This window comes from Leucoraja erinacea, chromosome 19 (assembly GCF_028641065.1).
Source record: "Leucoraja erinacea ecotype New England chromosome 19, Leri_hhj_1, whole genome shotgun sequence".
NCBI classification, from domain to species: Eukaryota; Metazoa; Chordata; class Chondrichthyes; order Rajiformes; family Rajidae; genus Leucoraja; species Leucoraja erinaceus.
The window spans coordinates 13316122-13339473 of NC_073395.1; the positions used below are offsets into that span (position 1 = coordinate 13316122).

The 23352-nt window shown below is 43.7% G+C and overlaps 1 protein-coding gene across 2 annotated transcripts in view; it reads right to left on the reverse strand.

Annotated features, from left to right (window-relative positions):
- Nucleotides 1–356: 356 nt before the first annotated feature.
- svopl (SVOP-like) overlaps nucleotides 357–23352 on the reverse strand; it is an 88235-nt gene continuing 65239 nt past the window's right edge. For both annotated transcript variants that reach the window (XM_055650344.1, XM_055650345.1), the window contains 8 exons: nucleotides 20588–20716; nucleotides 18861–18934; nucleotides 14219–14403; nucleotides 10180–10291; nucleotides 8346–8427; nucleotides 3301–3390; nucleotides 2424–2537; nucleotides 357–674 (listed from right to left, as the gene is read on the reverse strand). In XM_055650344.1, the coding sequence (XP_055506319.1) occupies nucleotides 645–674; nucleotides 2424–2537; nucleotides 3301–3390; nucleotides 8346–8427; nucleotides 10180–10291; nucleotides 14219–14403; nucleotides 18861–18934; nucleotides 20588–20716 (816 nt within the window). In that variant the 3' untranslated portion in view covers nucleotides 357–644. The remainder of the gene's footprint in view (nucleotides 675–2423; nucleotides 2538–3300; nucleotides 3391–8345; nucleotides 8428–10179; nucleotides 10292–14218; nucleotides 14404–18860; nucleotides 18935–20587; nucleotides 20717–23352) is intronic.

Sequence of the window (23352 nt, forward strand, 5' to 3'; positions counted from 1 at the left end):
GCCTCAACTGCCTCCTTGACCCACCACCATTTGCGTAAAAAAAAGTCAATTAGTTCATTCAAAATGGAGGTCGATAGATCTCGGTATACCAAGGCCAGTGCAAGAGAATGGAGCTGAGATGGAAGAAGATAAGCCATGAGTCTTGGTAAATGGCTGACCTGAAACTATTGGAACACAAAAGTGAAGGCACAACAGAGCTGGGAGGGAGAACGTCCTTGACTTCCTTCGTGCACATGGTGCTAGTCCTTACTCATCCACCTGTCGAGGTGCTACTTTAAGGAAGTAGAAATAATTTTGTTTCTCAGATTTTTCTTCTTTTCTTTGTTTTTATTTTATCCCAAATTTTGCAGTACAAAGTTAATTCCTGAGTGCAGACAATGGAACACATTCCTCGATGATTGCAGCCTCTTGCAATGTCCTTGATCTGTCAAAGGCCACGCACGGTAACAGAAGTTTGAAGGATGTGAAAGAGATGGACTTGCTGTCAAAGTCGTGCGTGTGATTCCTGGTACACACCAGTACCGCACCATACTTACAATCCAGCAAATTACTTGACCTCTTACTGGTGAAGTTCTATTTAAAAAGTGCCAAGAATAAAGTTTAGATTTCCTCTGGTCTAACACTCACAAACTCCAGGACTGCATTCATTGTTCATCAGAGGATGGTTTGATCTCCTGTAACATCAATGAAAATAGTTATTAAAGATAACACCAATTTATTGCAAACTTGCAATATTTTTCCATAGAAACATAGAAACATAGAAATTAGGTGCAGGAGTAGGCCATTCGGCCCTTCGAGCCTGCACCGCCATTCAATATGATCATGGCTGATCATCCAACTCAGTATCCCGTACCTGCCTTCTCCCCATACCCTCTGATCCCCTTAGCCACAAGGGCCACATCTAACTCCCTCTTAAATATAGCCAATGAACTGGCCTCGACTACCCTCTGTGGCAGAGAGTTCCAGAGATTCACCACTCTCTGTGTGAAAAATGTTCTTTTCATCTCGGTTTTAAAGGATTTCCCCCTTATCCTTAAGCTGTGACCCCTTGTCCTGGACTTCCCCAACATCGGGAACAATCTTCCTGCATCTAGCCTTGCTAAATGCAGAAATAATTAATAAGGCCTTTGTTGATGACCTTTCCAAAAACAGTCAGCACAATTTTCAAGGCTCGTCTCCACTCCAGTCTTATCTCATCTATGGCTGAACCCACATCTGTGCTCTTGTCACTTCTATTTAGTTCAGTTTTAGTTTAGTTTAGAGATACAGCGTGGAAACGGGTCCTTTGGACCACCAGGTCCGTGCCGACCAATGATCCCCGCACATTAACACTATCCTACACACACTAGGGACAGTTTTTACATTTACCAAGCCAATTAACCTACAAACCAGAAATGTGGGAGGAATCTGAAGATCTCGGAGAAAACCCACGCAGGTCACGGGGAGAACGTACAAACTCCGTACAGACAGCGCCCCTAGCCGGGATCGAACCCGGGTCTAATGGCGCTGCATTCGCTGTAAGGCAGCAACTCTACCGCTGCGCCACCGTGCCACCCCGATGCTTAACTATTCCAACGCTTCCATCTTGCACCCTCGTAAACAATGTATAAGAAGGAACCGCAGAATCTGATTTACACCGAAGATAGACACAAAATGCTGGAGTAGCTCAGTGGCACAGGCAGCATCTCTGGAGCAAATGAATATTCCTTTTCTCCAGAGATGTTGCCTGCCCCATCGAGTTACTCCAGTATTTTGTGTCTCGCCTCATGAACTAACTTTGCAGCCAGAATCTTAACCCGTACCAATGGGTAGCACAGAGGTGCAGCTAGTAGAACCACTGCCTCACAGTGCCAGAGATTTAGGTTCAAGCCTCTCCTCAAGTGCTGCCTATGTGGAGTTTGCATCTTCTTCCTGTGTCCATGTGGGCTTCCTCCCGATGCTGTGGTTTCCTCCCACATCCCAGAGACGTGCAGATGGGTACGTTCATTGGCCACTGTAAATTGTCACCAGTTGGTAGGTTAGTGGTAGGATCTAGGGGGTTGTTGATGAGAATGGAGAGATATTCACAAATCCGATTATCATAGGATTAGCAGGTGGTTGATGGTATATGCAGACTTAGTGATCTGAAAGGCCTGTTTCCATTCTCTATCCCTCTGTGAGTCTCTGACTCAATTCATTCATTGCTTCCATGCTCATCAATCTCCCTGTTTTCAATTGATCATCTCTTTAAGCCTTCTCAATAGTGTGTTCATCAATCTCAATTATCCTTTGACTGTCACCCTGACTCTGTAAATTGCTCCAATGCTGCACCTCTCCTTTTTCAATGCGTTCCTTAAATTCAAGCCATTTAGAGTTGCCAGCTTTTAATCATTCCACCTCGGCCAAGTGACAATGGATATATCAGGAAGCGGATTAGAACTGACCTGCATTGCCCGTCCTTTGGTTTCAATTGGAAGGGTGAAGGCCAACACAGAACAAATAAGGCACACTCCACTGAAGAGGCACAGGGCTATGATGGGCCAAGTGGCCAGTAGGACCTGCATGGGCAAAACATTACAAATTAGTGGCATTGCACTCTCCGGTCAATGATGTCTGAGTGTAAGCATTCAGGCAGCATGAAGAGTAACTAGTTTCATTTAGTTTCATGATTCATTGGTTTATTATTGTCATGTGTACTGAGATACAGTAAAATACATTTTGTTGCGCGCTATACAGTCAGCACAAAGACTACACATGATTCCAATCAAACCATCCACAGTGTACAGACACAGGATAAAGGGTATAATGTTTAGTGCAAGGTAACATAGGGTCAAGAAGGCTTTCAGCACATTGACCTTCATCTGTCAGAGTATTGAGTTATAGACGTTGGAAGGACGTGTTATAGTTGTTTAAGACATTGGTGAGGCCACATTTAAAGTTTTGCGTCATCATGCTTCGCCATAGGACGGCCTGCGACAGGATACGACAGCATAGAACAGCGCCTGTGACCTCACAGGCGACAATGTACGTTCATCCGCAATACGATGCGGCAAAATGCGACAGGTTGCGTCATCTGGGGCTCGCATCATGACGCATCGTCGTCGCATAGTGACGCACAATAAATTAGCAGAGGCAATGACCGTAACTACACGCGTCGCCACGTGTCACGACCCGACTACGACACAACAATCTCTTTTCACGCTGTCGCCTAATATGTTGCCCAAGTGGGACAGGCCCTTTCGAAATTTAAGCCAGTCAAATTAATCGTTGTTTTTACCATGGGCCTTTCAAAAAGCGAAGACAGAAAAATATGCAGCTCACCTGAGCAATAAAGGGTGCAATCATCGCTCCAATACGAGCCATTGAACTGCAGGAGCCCAGTCCGAAGGAACGGATATTCGTGGGATAGACCTAGAATGCAGAAAGAAGCAACAGTCAGTGGTGTGTTCTGTAGAAAAATACATCTATACGCTCCATCTAGTTTAAGAGAGGAAATGGTAGACATTTCCTCATTGCATCTTCTCTCTCCCAACGGGCAGAGGATATGAAGGTTGAAAGTACATACCGCCAGATTCAGGAACAGCTTTTGCCCTGCTGATATTACATTACTGAACGGACCTCTCATAAGCTAAGAGCCGAGTCCCAATCTCTCAACCTGCTTTGTTGTTTTTTTTGGTTTGCACATTCTCTGCAGCTGTTACATTATATGTTGCACTCTGGTTGTTTTCTATTTGCACAACCTGCTATTCGCGTATATGGCTTAATTACTGTCATGTCTGGTATGGTTTGACTGGATCACACGCAAGACAAAGTTTCTCTTCTCATATTGGTACACATGACTCCAACTAACCCATCATTACAAAGAACATGAGATGCCACTGTTTAAGTTTCCACTTAAGGGTCCAGATCAATTGGTGTTAAAGGTGACATTTATGGAGTAAATTCCCCAAGTACCTGACAGAATGTGTAGGAAGGAACTAAAGATGCTAGTCCGCACAGCTGGTCCTTCCTACCCAGGCCAGTCTGAAGAAGGGTCTTGACCTGAAACGCTACCTATTCCTTTTCTCCAGAGATGCTGCCTGACCCACTGAGCAAATCGAGTATTTTGCGTCTATCCACTCGACAGAACTATGGACAGCAATTATTGGTGCTGCCTCTTAGCTCTAAGTCCGATCCTGACCTCGTAAGCTGTCAGTGTGGAGGTTGCACGTTCTCCTTCTGACTGCGTGGGTTTCCCCTGAGCGCACTTGTTTCCTTCCCCATCTCAAGGATGCGCTTGTAGATTCATTGTCTACTTTTACTGGTGAATGTTGGTAAGTGGCAGAAAAATCAAAGAGTTGATGAGGATGTGGGGGAGAATATGCTACATGGCTACTGGGTAACAAGCAAAAGGATAATGGGACTGATGGGATTGCTGTCTTGGGAGCTGGCACGGACCAAATAGTTCCCTTCTGTAATTGTATAACTAGGTAATATAAGGCAAAAAGGGAATCAATGATTCATTGGCAACAGTAACCCAACAAAGCCACCAAAGTCTTATCAATCCTGGAATATGCATTGCAATGAAGGTTGATCAAATTAGGGTTGTCTAAATCAAAAGCAGTTTAAAAATGCATCATTATATTTTATCTCTGTTTTGCACCCTACAACATCTGCTTTCTGCATCTCCAAGGCTTGTACACATCATTCAGTTAACAATTTTATAGAGATACATTATTTGATGTTGGTATTGGTTTATTATTATCAGTGTACCGAGAAACATTATTTTACACTCTATGCTGACATATCATATAAATGATCAAATAAACAATGTTTAGAATACAGATTTTTAATAGTTACAGGGAAAGTGCAGATAAAAAGTGCAATGGTGGCAATGAGGCAGATTGGAAGATTTCCACTGGTGGGCAAATCCATTATAAGTGATCAAAACAAAACTGGAGCCATGTTGTTTAGAGATTAAATTTGGAAACGTTCCTTCATGGAAAGGGTAGTAGAAATTTGGAACTTTGCACTACAGAGGGGTAGATCAACGGAGCAATTTGAAAACATATTTAGAGAGTGAAGGCTTAACAGGGTAGGTTATCAAAGGATGTAGAAGAACACAAATGCAAGATATAGAACAATCATGAACCATAGAACAGGTTCAAGGGACTAAACGCTCACTCCCTGTTCCTGCGAACCACCGCTACCATCACTGTTATCCATGAGTTACTGCCTTACAGTGCCAGAGACCAGACTTTGATCCTGACCATGGGTGCTGTCTGTATGGAACTTGCAGGTTCTCCCCATAACCTGCATGGGTTTTCTCCAGATGCTCTGGTTTCCATCAACACGCCAAAGATGTACAGGCTTGTAGGTTAATTGGCCGGTAAAAATTGCAAATTGTGCCTAGTGTGTGTGTATAGGATAGTGTTAGTGTGCGGAGATCGCTGGTTGGCGCGGACTTGGTGGGCTGGTGGAGCCTGTTTCAGCGCTGTATCTCTAAACTAAACAAATTATTCAGTGAGGAGGGTGATGTAAATTGGCAGTGTGGGAGGAATGAACCTTCTCAAAATCAGTCCAGTTTCTCCTTGTTGTTGCTTCAGTCCCTGCATCAACGTGAAAAAAGGGACTTACCACATCTTCTTAACACAAAGAGTTGCTTGTCATTAATTGGCACAAAGGAGTCCAGTCATCCTACAGAGTCACATGGTTTCCTCTTGTTACATCTATATTAAATTCTCAACCAAGAACAAGGTGGAGTGGTACCCATCCCAACCTTACAACCGCTTGTTAGATGCGTAGCAAAAGGGAGAGTCAGCCAGAAGAACTTAAGTAAGATGAATACACAACTATTGCCAGAGGGTCGGGTTCAGTTCATTAATCCAAAGGCTCCCTTACATCTTGCAGACTTCAGGAATTCAGATGAAAGGTAAAATGCACAAAATTAGTCACAGACGTAGATAGAAAGAGATCTGGCGATGCAGTGACAGAGATAGATTCCAAGAGACAGCAAGATATAAAGAAATAGACAATAGCAAATAGACAATAGGTGCAGGAGTAGGCCATTTGGCCCTTCGAGCCAGCACCGCCATTCAATGTGATCATGGCTGATCATCCCCAATCAGTACCCCGTTCCTGCATTCTCCCCATATCCCCTGACTCTGCTATTTTTAAGAGACCTACCTAGCTCTCCCTTGAAAGCATCCAGAGAACCTGCCTCCACCGCCCTTTGAGGCATATAATTCGACAGACTAACCACTCTCTGTCAGAAAAAGTGTCTCCGTTCTAAATGGCTTACTCCTTATTCTTAAACTGTGGCCCCTGGTTCTGGATTCCCCCAACATCGGGAACATGTTTCCTGCCTCTAGCGTGTCCAAGCCCTTAACAATCATATATGTTCCAATGAGATTCCCTCCCATCCTTCTAAACTCCAGAGTGTACAAGCCCAGCTGCTCCATTCTCTCAGGGAATTGAAGAATGTAGGTGAACAGAGGGATCTGGGAATAACTGTGCACAGTTCCCTGAAAGTGAAATCTCATGTAGATAGGGTGGTAAAGAAAGCTTTTGGTGTGCTGGCCTTTATAAATCAGAGCATTGAGTATAGAAGTTAGGATGTAATGTTAAAATTGTACAAGGCATTGGTGAGGCCAATTCTGGAGTATGGTGTACAATTTTGGTCGCCTAATTATAGGAAGGATGTCAACAAAATAGAGAGAGTACAGAGGAGATTTACTAGAATGTTGCCTGGGTTTCAGCAACTAAGTTACAGAGAAAGGTTGAACAAGTTAGGGCGTTATTCTTTGGAGCACAGAAGGCTAAGGGGGGACTTGATAGAGGTTTTTAAAATGATGAGAGGGATAGACAGAGTTGACGTGGAAAAGCTTTTCCCACTGAGAGTAGGGAAGATTCAAACAAGGGGACATGACTTGAGAATTAAGGGACTGAAGTTTAGGGGTAACATGAGGGGGAACTTCTTTACTCAGAGAGTGGTAGCTGTGTGGAATGAGCTTCCAGTGAAGGTGGTGGAGGCAGGTTCGTTTTTATCATTTAAAAATAAATTGGATAGTTGTATGGATGGGAAGGGAATGGAGGGTTATGGTCTGAGCACAGGTATATGGGACTAGGGGAGATTATGTGTTCGGCACGGACTAGAAGGGTCGAGATGGCCTGTTTACGTGCTGTAATTGTTATATGGTTATATTATATGGTTATATAGCATATGACAGTCCCGCCATCCCGGGAATTAACCTTGTAAACCTAGGCTGCACTCCCGAAATAGCAAGAATGTCCTTCCTCAAATTAGGGGACCAAAACTGCACACAATACTCCAGGTGTGGTCTCACTAGGGCTCTGTACAACTGCAGAAGAATCTCTTTGCTCCTATATTTGATTCCTCTTGTTATAAAGGCCAACATGCCATTCACTTTCTTCACTGCCTGCTGTACCTGCATACTTACTTTCAGAGACTGATGTACAAGGACCCCCAGATCCCATTGTACCTCCCCTTTTCCTAACTTGATGCCATTTAGATAGTAATCTGCCTTCCTGTTTTTGCTACCAAAGTGGATAACCTCACATTTATCCACATTAAACTTCATCTGCCATGCATCTGCCCACTCCTCCAACCTGTCCAAGTCACCCTGCATTCTCATAGCATCCTCCTCACAGTTCACACTGCCACCCAGCTTTGTGTCAACTGCAAATTTGCTAATGTTACTTTGAATCCCTTCATCCAAATCATTGATGTATATTGTAAATAGCTGCGGTCCCAGCACCGAGCCTTGCGGTACCCCACTAGTCACTGCCTGCCATTCTGAAAGGGACCCGTTAATCCCTACTCTTTGTTTCCTGTCTGCCAACCACTTCTCTATCCATGTCAGCACTCTACCCCCAATACCATGTGCCCTAATTTTGCCCACTATTCTCCTATGTGGGACCTTATCAAATGCTTTCTGAAAGTCCAGGTACACTACATCCACTGGCTCTCCCTTGTCCATTTTCCTAGTTACATCTTAAAAAAATTCTGGAAGATTAGTCAAGCATGATTTCCCCTTTGTAAATCCATGCTGACTCAGACCGATCGTGTTACTGCTATCCAGAGGGAGAGGGAGAGGGAGAGGGAGAAATATTCATCTGAGTTTTTAAACTGCTCCGAGGTGCAACCCTCACTGCTTCCACTGCAGCAGCAGGAACATCTAGGAAAACTGGAGAACAAGCCCAAAAAGTGTTATAAAATACAATTGGTAGATTACTTTTGAGGCCCGGCATATTTTTTCCAGCATATAATGAGAATGAACATGGGTGAGGAGAATATTCACCCCTCCCTCACTGAGCCAAAGGTTGAAGCTGGTGCGATATTTCCATTTACAGTAGCCTTCACCTACCTCTGCTGTGTAGATGTAGATGATGATGAAGTTTGCAGACACGAGAGCTCGGAGAATAAAAAGCAAAACGGTCAACAGAGCCCTAAGAGTGAAAAACAAATATGAATTTAGATAGTCTAATACCTGGGTTCAGGAAAACCCCAAAGCCATTACCTTCCCTTTATATAATTTTGGTGTAATGGCATCATTGTTATGCAGGAAAGGCAACAGCAAATTTTTACACTACAGGTACCGCCAGGCAGCAATGTGATGAGCAGTTTTAAAATAATGTTACCTTGCACCAGAAATGGAGAGATTAGTGATGAAGGTCGGGGAATTAGTGGAGAAGGAGGGGAATTTGGATCAGAGGCAGCTAGCGTAAAGAATAATAGTGGACAAGTGTGAAGAAGGAAGGGTCGGTAGGTAATGGACAGGAGTGGCGAGGGAAGGAATTATGGTAAAGGAAGTATGTACAGTGTAGGAAGGAGTAACAGCGAAACAGTAGATACAGAGTAGAAACGGATGATGAATAAAGAATAGGTGCACTGATATACATAAGCACAATCATGCTTAAGTACAAGAGTGTTAGAATAGTAGATTACACTGAAGCAGTATACAAGAGTCACCACTTTTCCAGTACATCTTCTATGCTTCAAGATTCAAAGTTCGTAAAAATGTAGAGTCTTAATTTGGCCTTGAAGACCCCGTTGTCATGGCGGCAGCACCGAGTCAGGACACATTTTGGGCAAGAACACACACGGCCTTCTCATGGGGAGAAGGCAGCAGAATGGGGTTAGGAGGATGGGGGTAGATCAGCCATGATTGAATGGAGGACTAGACTTGATGGATCGAATGGCCAAATTCTACTCCTATTCCTTATGACCTCATGGCAAAGGAAGGGTTATAGGGTGACAGGTAGGGCAAAGAAAGGGATTTTGGGTACAGGGCAGGTATGCTGAAGGAAGGGATTGTGGGTATTGGACTGGTACAGCTTAGAAAAGAATTACAGGTAAAACATAGGCATGTGGACCGCAAGGATTCAGGGCGAGTGATAGATGCAGATAAAGAAAGGTTTAAATGGGTGAGGCAGGCAATGGATAGAGTGAAGGCAGTATGAGGAGGCATGTAGTGGAACTAAGATATTGATGGAAGGGAGAGAAAGGGCCAAGAAGGTCCATACAATCATGTTATTTTTATAAAGCCATTTGTATTCAGCATGCTAATGGATGTTGAATAAATACGGCGAGACCAAACGTCGACTAGACAACAGTTTCGCTGAACACCATCGCTCAGTCCACCTGCACCTACCTGATCTCCCGGTTGCTAAACACTTTAATTCTCCTTCCCATTCCCACACAGACCTTTCTGTCCTGGGCCTCCTCCATTGTCAGTGTGAGGCTAAAGGCAAATTGAAGGAACAGCATCTCATATTTCGCTTGGACAGCTTACAGCCCAGTGGTATGAATATTGTTTTGTCTAACTTCAAGTAACCCTGGCATTCACACTCTCTCTCTATCCCTTCCCCACCAAAGTCACATCAGCTTCTCGCTTTCACCCAACAAACAGCAAACAATGGCGTTTCCTTTATCATCATTACTTTTTTTACATATCTTTCATTCGTTGCACTTTATCTCTCCACGTCACCATCTACATCTCTCGTTCCCCTTGTCCCTAACTAGTCTGAAGAAGAGGGTCTCGACCCGAAACATCACCCATTCCTTCTCCCCAGGGATGCTGCCTGTCCCGCTGAGTTACTCCATCATTTTGTGTCCATCTTGAAAAAATACTAAGTCCTCCGCCCCCTAAGAGATGTTGCAGGATATTTTCCATGAGTGGTGGCCGTTAGCCATTCTACCTGCTGGTGCAGATGTTGAGGAGCAGAAAGAAGAAACCTGAGGCTCCCATCGTTAATGCCAAACTGCGGCATCTTCCCAACGTTTCAATGACGAAAGGACTAAACGGAACAACTGTGGGGAAAAAAAATCAATTTTTAGAACAAAGAATAATTCAATTGACTCCACTTGAAGAACTGTCTGAGAAAACAATAATAGTCGAGAAAAATCGTAATGCATAAACGTTCTGACAGACAACTAAAGTTATAGATTCTACATTGGAATCTTATACATCGACGAGACCAACGTAGACAAGGCAATCGTTTTGCTGAACATCTTTGCTCATTGCATCAATGTTCCTTCTTTGCATCTTTCATTCATTGTTCTTTATCTCTCTACATCATTGTCTATATCTCTCGTTTCCCTTATCCCTAACCAGTCTGAAGAAGGGTCTTGATCTGAACGGTCACCCATTCCTTATCTCCAGAGATGCTGGCTGTCCCTCTGAGTTACTCCAGATTTATGTGTCTATTATAGATTCTACATGTGTGCCCATCAAATGTGCTGGAATTTGCCCAGTAAATGTTGACTTTGGCCATGAGATAGCTTTTCAATACCTCGCCCACATACTCGTTCCTTCCAGAGAAAGGGTAAGAAAATGGTTGAGGATTGTCAAATAGGCTGGGATATGGCCCAGTGGTGCAGCAGTAGAGATGCTGCCTTACAATGCCAGAGACCCAGGTTCGATCCTGACTGTACGGAGGTTATACGTTCTCCCTGTGACCACGTGAGTTTTCTCCCACACTCCAAAGATATACGGGTTTAATGGTTAATTGGCTTCTGCAAATTGTAAATTGTAAATCGTGTTCGTGCGTGGTGTGATGGCTGCTCAGTGTGGATTCGGTGGGCTGAAGGGTCATTTCAGAATTAAGGGACAGAAGTTTAGGGGTAACATGAGGGGGAACTTCTTTACTCAGAGAGTGGTAGAGGTGTGGAATGAGCTTCCAGTGGAAGTGGTGTCAGCAGGTTCATTGGTATCATTTAAAAATAAATTGGCTAGCCATATGGATGAGAAGGGCATGGAGGGTTATGGTATGAGTGCAGGCAGGTGGGACTAAGGGAAAAAAGTTGTTCGGCACGGACTAGTAGGGCCGAGATGGCCTGTTTCCGTGCTGTAATTGTTATATGGTTATTATATGGTTAAGGGTCTGTTTCCATGCTGTATCTCGAAAGTACAAAATTCTATCAAAGTGTTTTTTTCTTGTGGCAGTTTGAGAAATCCATATTTATATTGATCAATGCGTCATAGTCATAGAGTGATATATTGTGGAAACAGGCCCTTTGGCCCAACTTGCCCACACTGGCCAACAAGTCCCAGCTACACTAGTCCCACCTGCCATGTCCCTCCAAACCTGTCCTATCCATGTATCTGTCTAACTGTTTCTTAAATGCTGGGATCGTACCTGCCTCAACTACCTATTCTGGCTGCTTGTTCCATACATTGTGTGAAAAAGTTACCCCTCAAATTCCTATTAAATCTTTTCCCCTTCGCCCTAAACCTGTGTCCTCTGGTCCTCGATTCACCTACTCTGGGCAAGAGACTCTACCCGATGTATTCCTCTCATGATTTTATACACCTCATTAAGATCATGCCTCATCCTCCAAGGAATAGAGTCCCAGCCTACTCAACCTCTCCCTATAGCTCAGACCCTCTAGTCCTGGCAACATCCTCGTAAAACAGTAAACAGAGGGCATAAAACGATGGCAAATGTTTATCGGGAGGTGGAGGCCCCAATATGACAACACGGTGAAGGTATTGTCTGAGATTTTCAACCTGCTGGGCCTCAAGCAAGCATTGCAGACGAGCCACCCATTATCTCCATGGCAACAAACATCGGGTGGGTTTTTATTCCTGGCTCCTGTTCACAGCTCCAGCTTCTAAACTTACACCTGAGAGGCAAGTTGAAAATCTACACCCAGCATCTTATTAATGAGAAGGGTCACAAATATTTTAAAATATTTAAAAGGAAATTGCGGAGAGGAATGGGTCAAAGAGGATAATTATCACACCAATTAAGGAGTCTGCACAGCCTGTATGGGCAACATGATCTTAATCCTGTGCTGTGGTATTAGCTTTGATGTTGATATATGAATATGTGAAATCATTTGGATACCTGTGCTGCATAACTTGAGTTAATTGCACTGATGAGTTTGCATGGGAGTGGGATGAAGAAAATCAAGATTCTGTAGACTTTTGGCTTTGGTGGTACAGTGTGGAAACAGGCCCTTCGGCCCATCAAGTCCGTACAGACCAGCAATCACCCTGGACACTAGCACTATCCTATACTCTAGGGACAATATACAATTTTACCAAAGCCAATTAACCTTCAAACCTGTACGTCTTTGGAGTGTGAGAGGAAAGCCAGAGCAGCCAGAGAAAACCCATGCGGTCATCGGGAGAACGTACAAACTCCGTACAAACAGCACCCGTAGTCAGGCTCGAAACCGGTCTCTGTCACATTAAGGCAGCATCTCTTCTGTCCTGCTATTCTGCCACCCCATGGTTTAGGTTGTTCCATAGTTTGGCTGTTAGTGCATCACCAGATGTACTCTCACTACACAATGGCAAGGGTGCATGAAGCATAAACTCTGCTGTTTAAAACAACAAAGATACAGATAGAGTAGATACAGAAAAATTGTGGCCAATTGCAGAGATCAAGAACTAGATTAAAAATAAAAAAATAGCACAAGGATAAAAAAAAAATTACACAAGTATTAGTGCCTGGAATGTGCTGCCAGCATTACTATATTAATAAAGGCAGATTATTTTGAGGAGTTCAAAAAGAGCTGAATAACTATGTAAAAAGAAAGAATTTGCGATGTCCTAGGAAAACGTTGGGGGAGTAGGATATTTGTATGGAGACAATGGGCTGAATTACTGCCATTGTGTATCAATTATCCATTAATAAATGTTGAATATCAGACAAATTTATTTTGTTTATTGTGCCAATGGCCAAGAATATTTTTGAATTCAAGGGATGTTTTTTTTTTATTGATTGGAATACTCTACTTTCATAAACCAATCCATGGGCAACTTTTTCACTCAGAGGGTAGCCCGTATCTGGAATGAACTGCCAGAGGAAGCTATGGAAGGGAACGTAATTACGACATTCAGAAGACATTTGGACAGATGTATCGAACGGAAGTGTTAAGGGTTTTTTGGGCCAAATGCAGGGTGATGGGACTAGCCCAGAATGCCAAATTTGTCAGCATGGACATAATGGGCTAAAGGGCCTGTTTCTGTGCTGTGTGGCTCTATGACTCCAAGGGCGAGCAAATATGCATAAATATACGACACACACACACTTACAAGCACATTTATGCACAAAAGTATGTATACACTTGCAAACACACAATAACAAACACGTACATATGTGTGTAGACCTATGTTAGCATACACAAATGCAGAGCAAATTTCTTCACTAGAAAAAACAGATATTTTCTGTAATTCCAAGTCAGATCAGAAGTCACGACGGTGTAACTTGCAATGAATTTCTATGAATGCATTCAATTTCTACTCCCGTTTCAAATATTTCATGCAAAGTGCATAGATTTCTGGCTTATTATTTCAGCCAGGTAAATCTGCGCAAGTATGATATTTTATATATTGAAAATATCAGGTATAGCAGCCAGTCCTTTAGCGTTGAACATACACGTAACTCAACACAAAGTCCAGGGGTGTGGGGGGCTGTTGGTAGAACAATGAGTGGGACCCGGAGTGGTGATGGGGGGGGGGGCGTGAATGAAGGGGGACCCGGCTTGGGGGAGGGGGCGCCATGAACGAAGAGGGTCCATCGGGATCACGTTGAATACTTTTCTATCTTTGTCGGCGCCCTGTATGTGGCGACTCTTTGCATACTTTGTGTTTTGTATGCAAAACAAAGAATTTCACTGTACCTGGTACATGTGACAGTAAACCATCATCACCATCACCACCAACAGAAAGGGTAAGTAATAGATCAACTTTAAAACAATATATATAAACCAAGAGCTTATTCTTACACAAGAATTCTCCTAAAGTGCTGATGACCATGGTCTGGTAGTCCGCGGCTTCAAACATTTTACAGTGGCAGGTCTCCAGTGAATTATACAGATTCGCATTTTCAGGCGAGCCACAGACTACGTTGTTTTCCAAGAGCTCCGAGCTGGTTAGGACAAGCCCATAATAAGCGAACGCTGTCCCCAACCTAGAAGAACCAAGCAGACTAATTATATCAAACAATGTCTGGTAATTTTATCAAATCAAATGTTACTTCAGAAGATCTCTTGAACAAAAGTAGTCAATCAATGCAGGTCTAATACATGCGAGCCAGAATTGTGGAAACAAGGACATTTGACATCTTCCCCCACTCCCCCACCTACAATGAATCCTACGAAGAGTCCCGACCTGCCGACATCTATCCGTGTTCTCCAGGGATGCGGCCTGACCCGCTGAGCTACTCTAGCACTTCGTGTCCTTTTTCAGGCAGAATTGTAGTGTTTAACTATTGCCCATTGCTTTGTTGATCAAACCACTTCAAACAGAGCAGTCAAGAATACAACCATTGAATGAGGGAATCAATGAGTGAGAGTCCCCGACTGCCAATTGAAGAAGGGTCTCGACCCAAAACTTCACCTATTCCTTTTCTGCAGAGATGCTGCCTGACCCACAGTTACTCCAACTTTTTGTGTCTGCCTTCAAGTGAATTATGAACCCAAGCTTTGTTAAGAAATGGGAGTCTGATTAACATACAACTGTAGCATTCATATTAGCTAGTAATGGGATGAAGAGACAGACTTACATAAGCAGTAGCCTCCTGTCAACCTTATTTTTGCGTTCTTGCAAATGTCCATTGATGGTGCACTAAACTCGTGACTGATAGGTTTAAGAATGTGATAATTGCTAATAATCACCATTCAAACTTTCTTGCACAGGAAACAGGCTCTCAGACACGTGGGCTCATCCCTACAATGTGAATTGTAGGGAATTTCAAAAAACACCATCCTACATTTTTGCTCTATCCGCTTCAATCATTCTCTCTCTTCATTTCTTTCTCCACATGATTTGACATTTCAATCACTCTAATTCATCCTCCTTCTCAGTTTTGGCTCCTCTTATATTATCTTAAGGAAAGAGCATTCACGTCGCGGACCTGTTTCCACCAATCTTTCCACCACTGCACACAAGATCCATAAGATGGCATTGTATGCAAATGGTCGAGAGGTCTGTTCAGCTCTGGCTATTCAAATCTTGTGATGTGGACTCGATAAGAAGTCTACATCACAACACAACAGGGGGCCATTCAGCCCATGGCATCCATGCTGGCTCGCAATAGAACTTTCATAGTTGGCTTTCATAGCAAGAGGATTTGAGTATAGGAGCAGGGAGGTTCTACTGCAGTTGTACAGGGTCTTGGTGAGACCACACCTGGAGTATTGCGTGCAGTTTTGGTCTCCAAATCTGAGAAAGGACATTATTGCCATAGAGGGAGTGCAGAGAAGGTTCACCAGACTGATTCCTGGGATGTCAGGACTGTCTTATGAAGAAAGACTGGATAGACTTGGTTTATACTCTCTAGAATTTAGGAGATTGAGAGGAGATCTTATAGAAACTTACAAAATTCTTAAGGGGTTGGACAGGCTAGATGCAGGAAGATTGTTCCCGATGTTGGGGAAGTCCAGGACAAGGGGTCACAGCTTAAGGATAAGGGGGAAATCCTTTAAAACCGAGATGAGGAGAACTTTTTTCACACAGAGAGTGGTGAATCTCTGGAACTCTCTGCCACAGAGGGTAGTTGAGGCCAGTTCATTGGCTATATTTAAGAGGGAGTTAGATGTGGCCCTTGTGGCCAAGGGGATCAGAGGGTATGGAGAGAAGGCAGGTACGGGATACCGAGTTGGATGATCAGCCATGATCATATTGAATGGCGGTGCAGGCTCGAAGGGCCGAATGGCCTACTCCTGCACCTAATTTCTATGTTTCTATGTTTCCCATCAGTTCCATTCCCCCCTCTGTTTACTTCCCTGTGCCCATGCAAAATATTCACTCACACATGTCCATCATCCCCACTGCTTGAACTATTTTGTTGCCATTAGCTTACACCGAGTGAAAATTCATAATAGCCAAATAATCTACCAACGCATCTTTGGGTTGTGGAATAAAAGTAGAACACCCGTGCAAATCCACACGATCACAGGAAGAATGTGCAAACTCCACACAGACAGCATTCGGTAGGGACTGAAGCAGTTTAACTCTCCTTGGGGAAGGAGATAGATTGTTTTGTTGCCCTGTTGTCCCTGCTGTGCTGTTCAGCTCAAGCAGTTTGGGAACTTGGGGTTACCACAAATTACCCCCACTTGGAGCTTCCTGAGGCACAGTTACCTGTGACCTCAAGGTATCCTAAGCTAAACTTCCATTCATCCAGTTTTTCCAGTGGGTAAAATCACAGAATAGCCAAACGAAGTTGACACAGCCTTTAAAATTGTATCAGTTGAGCTCTTTTAATGTGTCTGCGACAGCAATATTGGCCTGGTTAGAGTGGATGTGTAGAGGATGTTTCCACTAGTGGGAGAGTCTAGGACCAGTGGTCATAGTCTCAGTATTAAAGGAAGTTCCTTTAGAAAGGAGATGGGGAGGAATTTCTTTAGACAGAGGGTCGTGAATCTGTGGAATTCATTGCCACAGAATGCTGTGGACGCCAAGTCAATGGATGTTTTTAAGGCAGAGATAGATAGATTCTTGAACAGTATGGGTGTCAGGGGTTATGGGGAGAAGGCACGAGAATGGAGAGATAGATCAGCCATGATTGAATGGGGAGTATACTTAATGGGCCGAATGACCCAATTCTGCTCCTATCACTTATGCCCTTATGAAGCTCTGTATTCACACAGCTCAGCTCCCTCACCTTCTAAAATGGTGATCATGATATTGAACTTCTTTGATGCTCATTGAATTAATATCGCCTTGTTCGGTATAGTGCTCGACCATAAGGCAGCTGAACCTGGTCAATCAACACTCCCTGCACAAACCAGAGGTCTTCAGGTCATTCATCACATGCCAAGAAGTACCCCAATCATAAGCCTAGTAGAACAGAAGGCAGTTAGTGGCATCTCCCAGCATTAAGGGTGAAGGACAGAATCAGATTCTTCTCTGACGATTTTCACAGCTCAAAGAACTAATACTTATTCTCTGGTCTCGGGCTGTCAGTGCCCGTGGAACCTGCAGCCCAAAAATAATCATACATTTCAGAGTCGTAGAGTTACGCAGCCCTTCAGCCCTGATCTTCCATTCCATCCAAGATAACCCATCTTATCTAGTCCCGTTTGCGTGCGTTTGGCCCATATCCCTCTTAACCCTTGTGTCGGAAGGAACCGGATGCTGGTTTATACCAAAGATAGACACAAAATGTTGAAGTAATTCAGCGGGTCAGGCAGCATCACTGGAGAAAAGGAATAGGTGTAGTTTTGGGTCGGAACCCTTCTTCAGACTGGTCCGCTGAGTTACACTTCTCTGGTCCTTCTGCTTAGTTACTCCAGCATTTTGTGTCGATCTTCCCTCTTAACCCTTTCCTCTGTAAATATATTTTGAATTGTGTAATTGTACTTGCCTCAACTCCTTCCTCTGGCAGCGTGTTCCATATACGTAATATATTCTCATAAGGTCATAAGGAATAGGAGTCAAATTAGGCCATTCGGCCCATCAAGTCTACTCAATCATGGCTGATATTTCTCTCCCTCCTACCCTCATTCTCCTGACTGCTCCCCAGAACCTCTGACACCTGTATCAATCAAGAATCTATCTATCCCTGCCTTAAAATTATCCACTGACTTGGCCACCCCAGCCTTCTGTGGCAAAGAATTCAACAGATTCATCACCCTCTGACTAAAGAGATTTCTCCTCATCTCCTTCCTAAAATAACATCCTTTAAATCTGCGGCTATGACCTCTAGTCCTAGACTCTCCCACTAGTGGAAACATCCTCTCCACATCCACTCTATCCTAGCCTTTCACTATTCTGTATGTTTCAATGAGATCCCCCCATTCTTCTAAACTCCAATGAGTAGAGTCCGAGTGCCGACAAACGCTCATCATAGGTTAACCTACTGATTCCTGGGACAAATAGTTTGTGACAAAAAATTACCCCTCAGATTCCTATTAAATCTTTCCCCTGTTACCTTAAACCTATGCCTTCTAGTTCTTGAGTCCTCTACCTTGGGAAAAACACTCTGTGCATATACCCCACCTATTCCCTTCATGATTTTATGCACCTCTATTGGACTATCCTTCAGTTTTCTGTGCTCCAAGGAATAAAGTCCTAGCCTGCCAAAACTCTCCCTGTACCTCAGCCCCTCGAGTCCTAGCAACAGCCTCGTAAATCTTCTCTGCACTCTTTCCAATTGAATGCCATCTTTCCATCAGCAGGGTGACCAAAACTTAACACAATACACCCAAGTTCAGCCTCACTAATGTCTTATGTGTAACTGTAGTATAATTCTGTATTCATTTCCCAGATTGATGAAAAGGGGGAAGGCAATTGGAAAATAGAAAAAAATACAAAGATGTTTGAAAAAGAGAAAATATGGGAGAAAGGGGATAAGATGTTGCTATTTGTTAGTTATTGTGTAATTATATATTATTTTAATATCTCCAGGTATATAATATTTACCATATGAACCAGCACTGTAAAGTTGTGCGTCTGTATTCGGAATCTACCAAGTCAAAGATACTTCCCCTCTTTGCCTATAGAAAGAAAAAAAAATCCAAGACAGTATTTGGGAAAAAGTTTTTGTTTCTAGTATTAAGACACAGCCAGCGTTATCCTGCCATGGTTAGTTGCTGCACCAATTACCTGTACTAGACATTCTTGCATTCCCATCTTTGGTGACAGGTGAGAGGCGATTCCAGGCTTTGTGAGAACTTTTCCTCGGCCTTCACTTGGATCATCTCCGACACCTCCCTGCCCTTTCTTGATCTCACTGTCTCCCTTACAGGATATAGACTATCGATGGATGTCTATTACAAATTCACCGACTCCCACAGCTGTCTGGATTACACCTCTTCTCACCCTGCCTCCTACAAAGACTTTAACCCCCACTCACATTTTCTCCATCTCCGCTGCACCTGGTCCTGAGATGAGGTTTCTATACCAGGCCATCCGGGATGTCCTCGTTCTTTAGGGAATGGGGGTTTCCTCGTCCATCACAGATGAGGCCCTCACACGTTCCTCCTCTATATCCTGTAGTTCGAAACGTCACCCATCCTCTTTCTCCAGAGATGCTACCTGACCTTTGCAATACCCTTCCTTTCCACTGCATCTTTACTTGCCTCTCTAACCTCGTTCATTTTGACTCATAATCTGCCCCATTAACCCACCACTTATTGCTGTTACTTTAATGGCCACAATTAACCCGGGATGCATTTTCTATAGCAACCGTTCACAAATTTGTTACTTCAAAGTAATTTGCAGAGAGTGAAGTGAAGCACTTTTGACTAGCAGCCAAGTGCCATGCAAGATGCAGCCACAAACAGCAATGAGATAACGGTTAGAAAATCCATTTACTTGATTAGACTAGGCATGAATATTGATCTGGATGAGAATTCTAAATTACTTTGAAGAAGTGCCAGGTGACACAAAAGTGACAGAAAAGTCTGCATCACCAAGACAGACTATCTCACGGAGACAATTTCAACTCCTTGCCAGAACAGTTCAGAACTAATCTTGCTGCCCATTCACATCTTTTTAATGTAGGATAATATTATTGTATGCGCAATTCCTTTGAATATTCCCCACTGAAAATCTGTTGGATTGCTGGACCAGTATTATTTGGGTGTGATCTCTTATAACCTGGCATGACCATCAATTTAGACCTGTTATTTTTGGCTCTCTGATGTTCCTGTGTTGAACTTAAGTTGCATTTGCTGTTTTACATAGAGTTCCTTCTCTCACATCAATTAGTTACTTCGATTTTCAGAACCACATCAAGTTTTGCATGTTTCCTTCTTGGGGTTAGAGATACACTAATGTTGAATGCATTCTAAAAAGCATTCACAAAATATGAATGTATACTTGATTCATTCTCGACACATGATGTCACAGAACCAGCCAAGATGGCGCCCGACCCAGGCGACACTGTGTGCTAGTCACAGAGGTGGAACTGCAATCGCGTGTTACAATCGCTCCACTCTTTCAGACCGTTCATCATGTATCTGTACACTGTGGATAGCTCGATTGTAATCATGCATTGTCCCTCCGCTCAATGCAACAAAAGCTTTTCACTGCACCACGATACACGTGACAATAAACTAAACTCAAGAAATTGGCCAACGATTTGCATCATTATGGTAATACTGGGAATTTACCCTCTTTATAGGCAAGAACATTTTTGGACTTACTGTTTGTGTCTCTATCAAGGTACCTTGAGGGAGGCTGGAGCGGTTCATCTTTGCAATGTAGTTCAGGGTCTGCTTGGCACTCTGAGTGTTCCCTACAGAAACACTATAACGTGCCGATTCTGGGATGCACTGAAAAAAAGTGGTAAAAGTTCAACATGAACACTTAGTTGGAAGCGAGTTTTTTAAAAATGGATGAATGTAAGATCACTCTAAATGGGTGGTTTATGATCAGCGTGAATTTGATGGGTTGAAAGGCCTCCTGCTTCCATACTGAATCTCTCCCGACGCCGGAGCAACATCACCCGGCGAGAACGGCCTGGAACACCGGGCCTCCGTAGAGGCAACTGTGGAGGCCTCAATGGGCCCGACTATGGGTGAACTGGGGTTGGGGACTGGACTTTGTGCCTTCCCTCATGGTGGGAGCCATTGTGGGGGGATGTTCTATGTGTTTAAGACTCTCATTGGTGTTATGTCTGTATTCTATTTTTGTGTGCTGCAAAATGGCAAGAAGCATTTCACTTCACTACACCTGGGTGTATGTGAATGTGACTAATAAAATACCTTTGATACCTTTGAATTTCTATAATTTAATTAAATGACTGAGGAGCCTCATTGGGTTTAAACTCGTATCTCAAGCCCCTTGGTTGCAAAATTGTTTTGCTGGTAGACCCCAGGAACAGTTGTGAGTGATTGAAAGAATAAACTGAAACAAGTTGAAATGTTGAACACAAAGTGCTAGAATGATGCAGTGGATCAGGCAGGGTCATCAGGCAGATGATGTTTGGGGTTGGGACCCTTCTTCAAACTCAGTTCAAATGGACGCAGGGTCAAATAACATCCCATGTTCAACGGCGAATACAACAAAGATTTTCAACAGTGCTGGAGGAGCAATGAGTGCCGGAAAACTGAGGGAATGTTTGATCTCCGCCTCTGATGGGGAGATAGATGGTTTGTGCTTATCTGGAGTTTACAGGCAAACTCGTGATCATGGATGTAGTGGTATTGTCTGAAGAAGGGTCTAGACCCGAAACGTCACCCATTCAAAGAAACATAGAAAATAGGTGCAGGAGGAGACCATTCGGCCCTTCGAGTCAGCACTGCCATTCATTGTGATCATGGCTGATCATCCACAATCAGTAACGCGTGCCTGCCATCTCCCCATACCCCTTGATTCCGTTAGCCCGAGCTCTATCTAACTCTAATTCATTCAGTGAATTGGCCTTCACTGCCTTCCGATGCAGGGAATTCCACAAATTCACAACTCTCTGGGTGAAAACGTTTTTTTTCTCATCTCAGTATTAAATGGCCTCCCCTTTATTCTTAGACTGTGGCCTCTGGCTCTGGACTCTGGACAATTTTTCCAGCTCTCCAGAGATTCTGCCCGTCCCATTGAGTTACTCCAGCTTTTTGTGTTTACCTTCGATTAGTGGTATTGTTTGCTCTGAACAAACAAAGGCTGGGTCTTAATGTTCTGAAACTCTAGGGGCAGGTTGCTGTGAGTGAAGGCAGACTGATGACACGAACCTGACAGATTATAGGGCCTGTCCCACTTGCCGATTGTTTCGGCGACTGCCGGCATCATATCAGGGTCGCCAAAAGATTTTGAACATTTCAAAATCCAGCGGCGATAAAATAAAATGTTGCGACACGCAAAAAAAACACCGTGCGTCAATACGTCATCGCGCCGCGTCATGCAGTGTCTCCGCTGCATCGCGCCGCAAATGTTTCGGTGACCTGATACGTCAGTCAATGATACCGGCAGTCGACGAAAAAATCGCCAAGGGGCAGGCCCTTAGATGGTGCACAGTTCAGTGGGTTCTGAAATAACGAACATATTATTTACACCCTTACCAACAGCTGCGCGGCTTTGATGATGGTATCCATGACTCAATATGTAACTCCACTAACAAGAGCAAAAAAGACATTTGGTGGACAAATTTGCAATTGGCTACAAAGCAAGAAAAACTATAACAGACCAGTCAAGGTTGCACATGTAGGTAAGAACTGCAGATGCTGGTTTAAACCAAAGATAGACACAAATAGCTGGAGTAACTCAGTGGGTCAAACAGCATCTCTGGAGAAAAGGAACAGGTGACATTTCAGGTCGAGACCCTTCTTCAGGCAAGTTTGTCTCTAGGTTCAATGATTTCTCATAGGTTGTCATCGGCTTGTACTCGCTAGAATTTAGAAGATTGAGGGGGGGTCTTATAGAAACTTACAAAATTCTTAAGGGGTTGGACAGGCTAGATGCAGGAAGGTTGTTCCCGATATTGGGGAAGTCCAGGACAAGGGGTCACAGTTTAAGGATAAAGAGGAAATCCTTTAAGACCAAGATGAGAAAAACATTTTTCACACAGAGAGTGGTGAATCTCTGGAACTCCCTGCCACAGAAGGTAGTTGAGGCCAGTTCATAGGCTATATTTAAGAGGGAGTTAGATGTGGCCCTTGTGGCTGAAGGGATCGGGGGTATGGAGAGAAGGCAGGTACAGCATACTGAGATGAATGATTAGCCATGATCATATTGAATGGCGGTGCAGGCTCGAAGGGCCACATGGCCTACTCCTGCACCTATTTTCTATGTTTCTATGTTTCTATGGTCTGAGAGGGTCCAATAGCAACTTCACCTTCCTGGCAGACAGGAAGAAGAGGCCCATCATTGCGGCTGATCAATGCATTGCTGAAGGGTAGCTAGTTTAGAGACACAGTGTAGATACAGGTCCTTCGGCCCACCGACCAATGATCACCTGTATACTAGTTCTATCCTA